The following is a 6,000-nucleotide window of genomic DNA, read 5'->3' on the forward strand; positions in this document are numbered from 1 at the left end:
TACCTGCCTAAAATATGATTAAATCACATTTAATTTTTTTCCCTCTTGTCTCCTTTTTGTCTAGGAGTCCAGGCACGATAAAGAAAAACCAGAGAAAAAAGAAAAACGGGATAGTACTGGGAACAAAGAAGAAAAGAAACAATATCCTTTTTGCTGTGCTATCGTTCGAATTGGTTGAAATTTGTTTTCTAAGCATTTCTTTTTTTAAAAAAAAAAAAAATTGATTCCCTTAACGTTAGATCCACCCATAAATCGTCAGACAAGCACAGATAATGAGCACTGTTCTGACCAAGGTGAGCATCATTATTTTTGGACTTCTCATTGGAAATGAAAGCAGGAAGTTGCACCTCATTCCTGTTGAGAATGCCTTTGAAGGAATTGACGGTTCTGGGTAAATTAGGTGAGACCTACAAGAAGGTTCTCCATTAATAAAGTTGGAGTTTCTGTGTGAAGAGACATGAATGAGACCCGAGATGATGATATAAAGGCCTTGTATTTAAATCAAAAGGTAAATTTCGGGCTTCAATATTTTTGATAGTCCATTCCCATAATTGCCATATTTTTTGGACTATAAGATGCACTTTTTTGTCTTCCAAAAGGGGGTGAAAATGTCTGTGAGTCTTATAGACGTGTTTTTTTCCGAAAAAACAAGCCGAAAAAAGCCTTGAAAATGGGCCAAAAAAAGCCTCGAAAATGGGCTGAAAAAAGTCTCCAAAGCAGGCTGAAAAAAGTCTCAAAAACAGGCCAAAAAAAGCCTCAAAAATGGGCTAAAAAAGTCTCAAAAACAGGCCGAAGAAAGGCTGGAAAAGGGTCGAAAATGGGGCGCGCGGAACTTCAGAACCAGATTGTAAATCCGTTTTGGGGGGATCTGTTGTATCTTCAGATGGCCTCTAAGTGACCACAGTCCTAAGCAGAGGACTACCTGCACCACCTTGGGTTAAAGTGTTGAAGCAGATGTTAGGCAAATATCTGTAGGGAATGAACTACGACAATCCGGAGGAAGAAACAAGTTGATCTCCAGAATACAACTACACGTAATGTGAAAAATCAGGACCATGTGTTTAAGCCTACACTCCAGAATCTAATCAACTAACAGTCATTACTAAATTGGTGCCAGATAAGAATCAACAGAATGCAAGGGGGAGCTGGACTTAGAGATTTGTGGACATCTAACGATTCTAGGCTAAGTCCTCTCTTGACTCTGCCACTCAGGTTCTGTCTTTTCTTCTATACTTCAGCTGCATATTAAAGGTAAAGGTTCCCCTGCACATGCATTCTAGTCGTTTCTGGCTCTAGAGGGCGGTGCTCATCTCTGTTTCTAAGCTGAAGAGCCAGCGCTGTCCAAAGACGTCTCCGTGGTCATGTGGCTGGCATGACTCAACGCCGAAGGAACACGGAACGCTGTTACCTTCCCACTTGCTTTCGAACTGCTAGGTTGGCAGAAGCTGGGACAAGTCACGGGAGCTCACTTCATTACGCTAGGGATTCGAACTGCTGACCTGATCGACGAGCTTGGCATCTTAGCTGCTGAGCCACCGCATCCCCCCTCAACCGCATATTAGCTCTACTTTATTGAGTGAATTGAATCAGTGGTGGACATTAAACTTATTTCAGCTTCTGCTTCTTTCTTAAAACATAGTAATTGCACTTCCCTCTCTTTTTTTAGGTGAGGTTCGGACAAGAAGATGGTGAGCTGCGACCAGACATGAATTTTGATTGCACAGAAGATTGTGAATGACGTGGACCTGTCTCCATCTCCTTAAATTATTCACCTCTCGGCTTTATTTCTCTCCCGTTGCTGAAGATGTTGATGGTTGAGTTGTACATTACTGTAATTTTAACTCGTCGCTTAAGTTTCTTAAAAACATTTATTTTCAGTACCTGGCTGGAAGTGTTACCTGTTCCATATTTTTTAGCACAATGTGCTGCCAACAGTTGCCATCGTTGCAAATGAGGGTTTTTGTTTTTTTTCCACATGTACAGAGTTCTTCCTTTAGGTTATCAAAAATGCTTCCTCCGTTTAGCCATTTTATTATTTTTTTTATTTTCCTTTTCAATTGGAAATGCGTTCTTTTAGGTGTTTGGGGAAAAAAAGAAAAAAAAAAACCCAACAACAAATAAAACCGTTATTGAAAGTTTGGATTTTTACCTCATTTAAAGAAAAAAAAATCCAGTTTTTATTTATTGTTTTTAATATTGATAACTAAAACCGTGGGCGGGATAGGGCACTGTTTTCAAGCAATGCTAAGGAAAGTATTTGTATATTATGTGCACAATAGTAAACTTGTTTAAAAAAAAGAGAGAGAGAAGAAAGGAAACAGAGGGATACCCCATACTCTGTTTGTTCCGCACGATGATCCTTAACATTTGTCATAATGTTTTTAAAAGAAATGGGGAAACTGCTTTCTTCCGAACATGAATTCAGACCAATTAAGTTTCAATATTACAGCTACAGGAACTTTGTATCGGTGGGACTTCAGTCCCAAAAAAAATTTAAAAAAAATTAAAAAAAGTTTCACAATGACCTTTTTAAAAAAAAAAAACCAACCAACAAAACAATTTTTTTATCTGAAATTCTACCAAGTGTAATCTTTTTTCTAAATAAAAATTAGTTTTCTCAATGGGTCGTAAATCCTTGTGTGTGCGTTGCTTATTCTGGTGTTTTGGCAGGGCTGGATGGAATTCAAGCGGTGCCGTATTTCTTTTCATGTTTTTTATTTATATAACATTCAATTTCCATCCAACAGTGTGTAATCTGGGTGCAGTTATTTTTAAACAATTATAATCCACATATTTGTTGTAGTATTCATCACCATAATACCAATACTATAATAATAATATTTAACATCATCTTTAACAACTCTCCACATTAACATTTCCTCTTTTTATATCTCCTCCTTTCTAACTTCTGTTTCTATTGTCTAGCCATTGATAGAATACATCCCATATCAAAAAAATACTCAGCTTCTTCTTTATCCTTAATAAGCATTAGTCTATCCATTTCTGCGCCTTCTAATATTTTCTTAATTACATACCCTTAGATGGGAATCTCATCATTTTTCCATTGCTGTGCAAATACAATTCTAGTTGCAGTTAGTATACGCAAGATCAGATATATAATCTTTTTATCATATTTTTCCGGTAGAATGCCCAACTAAAATATCTCTGGTTTCAAGTCTATGTGTTGCTTTATCATTTTTTCCAACCAAGTATGTATTTTCATCCAGTATTTTTTAGTTTTTGGGCATGCCCACCACATATGGTAGTATGAACCAGATGATTGATTACACTTCCAACATTTAGCAGATCTATCTTTATATATTTTTGCCAGTCTTGCCGGTGCAAAATGCCATCTATAAAACTTTTTATGTAGATTTTCTTTATATGCAGTTGACAAAGTCAATATTTCTGTCCCATACTTTCTGCCATTAATCTAATTCTATTGCATATCCAAAGTTTTTAACCCAGGCGATCATTGTCTCCATACTTAATAGGTAACAATATAATTTCTTTATCAGTTTATCATCTGTTCCAGTTAATATCTGGTCTAATTCTGTTAACTCTTTATTAAAACCATACATTTTAGCATCTTTCACGTAACGGGATTGTATCTGCATATGTGGCCAGTGCAATGTCTATCCCAGGGGTCTGCAACCTTAAACACTCAAGAGCCATTTGGACCTGTTTCCCACAGAAAAGAAAACTCCGGGAGCCACAAAACCTTTCCCGTGCCTGACTATTTCCTAAGAGTCCACAAAACTAGCATATGTAGTTGAATTAAACAACAGAGAGCCTGGTGGTGCAGCAGACTAATAGCCTGTTATTAACATTCAGCTGCCTGCAATTACTGCAAGTTCGAATCTCCCCAGGCTCAAGGTTGACTCAGCCTTCCATCCTTTCTAAGGTAGGTAAATTGAGGACCCAGTTTGTGGGGCAATAAGCTGACTTTGTATAAATATACAAAAGTATGCAGGCTATTGCTTAACGCATTGTAAACTGCCCTGAGTCTCCGGAGAAGGGCGGCATATAAATCAAATTAAAAAAAAAAATTCTGTTTTCTTCTGAAACTTTTCTTGGATTTCCCTTGGCTACTAAGTTCCTGTTTAGTTTTTAATTCCCCTTTGTCAGTCAAAATATCTTTTTGAATCTTTTAAGCAGTGCCGTATTTTGATTCTCTTGTCTTCTGTTTTTTTAACTTTTTAAAAAATTTTGCAGGTTGCCTTTTACCGGTTGTAGCAAACTTCCCAAAGTTTGGGTTGGTGTTGCATTTCCTGATATATATTTTTTTTCTTTGAGATGTCTGAAAAGATGTTTAGAGCGATATCCTAATAACAGCCGAGGTGGCACAGTGGTTAGAGTGCAGTACTACAGCTATTTCAGCTGACTGCTAGTTCAGCAGATCAGCGGATCAAATCTCACCGGCTCCAGGTTGACTCAGCCTTCCATCCTTCCGAGGTGGGTAAAATGAGGACCCAGATTGTTGGGGGGCAATATGCTATTTAGTATACTGTCTTTGGTGTAAGCCGCCCAGAGTCCTTGGAGAGTGGGCGGCATAGAAATATGAATAATAAATAAATAAATAAATAAACAGATATGTCGGCGGATCCAAAAAAATTAGTATAATTCCCATGGTCTACCTATAAACCCAATTACTTCGATCAAAAGAAGAGACCTAATTTACCCAATTTTTTTTTTTTTTTTGTCTCCTCTTTCAAAAAATAAAAATCCATTGTGGCTTTTCAGTCATAAAAGCATAGAAAGAAATGTCTGATTTCAGTACCTTGTAATAAAAGAGCAAGGACAATAAAAAAAGAAATCGAAGGCATAACCTGTCAATTTAACCAACTTGCTGCAGAATGCTTTGTAAGAATCTGGATGATCGAAGTCATTGTCTTTCTCAAAGAAGGAAAGATTTTGCAAAAATAAATTGTTTTTTTTTTTTTTACAGCTACCTATTTTATACAAAGGGTAAGAGAATGAGGTTTTGTTTTGCTTTTAAATGGGTAGAATGAAGGCACACAATTCCACACAATTCGGCGGTTCAGCAATTCAGGAAAGAAAACATTGATTTTACAATGAATTGGCAGGCTTTCTTTTCCTAAAGTGAAGATAACAATCAAGCCTTCATTGTTTGTCCGAATGATTTTTTTTTTTTTTTAATCGCTTAAAAGGCCATTGAGGCTTTGAAATCAATTTTGTAATGATTTGTCTTAAAAGTTACGTGGTAAATTCAGCATTTAACTTCATTTACAGGAGCTTTTTTTAAAAAAGAGAGAGATAATGAGTGGCTAGTTAAAAGCCTTGAATACAGACTCTAAAATATTGTATGATTTGTTTATCACGTTTAGATACAGCCCATCTCATTTTAAAGAGCGTTTCCATGAGATTAAAAGCATAACCTTAAAAGTTTGATGTCTTGATAAAAGGAGAAGTTTAAAAACAAGGATAAAATGCCACTACTGGTTGTATTGCCCAAAACAGCTGCAAAGAAAAAAAAAAAATAGAATACGCATTAATACCACTTCGTAAAAACCACAAATATTAAAACTCAATCCGCCGACCGTTTGTTTAGTGACCGAAGTTACGACGGCTCTGAAAAAAGTGACTTACGACCATTTTTCACATTTGCAACCCTTGCAGCCAACCCCACGGTCCACGGGATCAAAATTCAGACGCTTGGCAACAGTGTCCCGGGGACAACTGCAACCTTCTGACGAGCAAAGTCAACGCGGAAGCCAGATTCGCTTAACAACCATGCTACTAATTTTATGACCGCAACGATTCACTTAGCAACTGCGGCAAGAAAGGTTGCAAAATGGAGCGAAACACAACAACAACTATCTCACTTTGCAACAGAAATTTTGGGCTCAATTGTAGTCGTAAGTCGAGGACTTCCTGTACAAAAAAAATACCCCTTTATTGGATAGATAGATTAGAAGAGAGAGTGGATGGATGGATGGATGGATGGATGATAGATAGATAGATAGATAGATAGATAGA

General features: G+C 37.0%; 1 protein-coding gene across 1 annotated transcript in view; it reads left to right on the top strand.

Moving 5' to 3' along the window:
* The window catches only part of THOC2 (THO complex subunit 2), a 55,688-nt gene extending 53,056 nt beyond the window's left edge, over positions 1 to 2,632 (top strand). Inside the window, exons 37-39 of the mRNA XM_060692143.2 lie at positions 65 to 141; positions 246 to 293; positions 1,667 to 2,632. Of these exons, the coding sequence (XP_060548126.2) occupies positions 65 to 141; positions 246 to 273 (105 nt within the window). The 3' untranslated portion in view covers positions 274 to 293; positions 1,667 to 2,632. The remainder of the gene's footprint in view (positions 1 to 64; positions 142 to 245; positions 294 to 1,666) is intronic.
* The last annotated feature ends 3,368 nt before the right edge of the window (positions 2,633 to 6,000 follow it).

Source organism: Pantherophis guttatus, chromosome 12 (genome assembly GCF_059756535.1).
Source record: "Pantherophis guttatus breed Tessera chromosome 12, ASM5975653v1, whole genome shotgun sequence".
NCBI lineage: Eukaryota > Metazoa > Chordata > Lepidosauria > Squamata > Colubridae > Pantherophis > Pantherophis guttatus.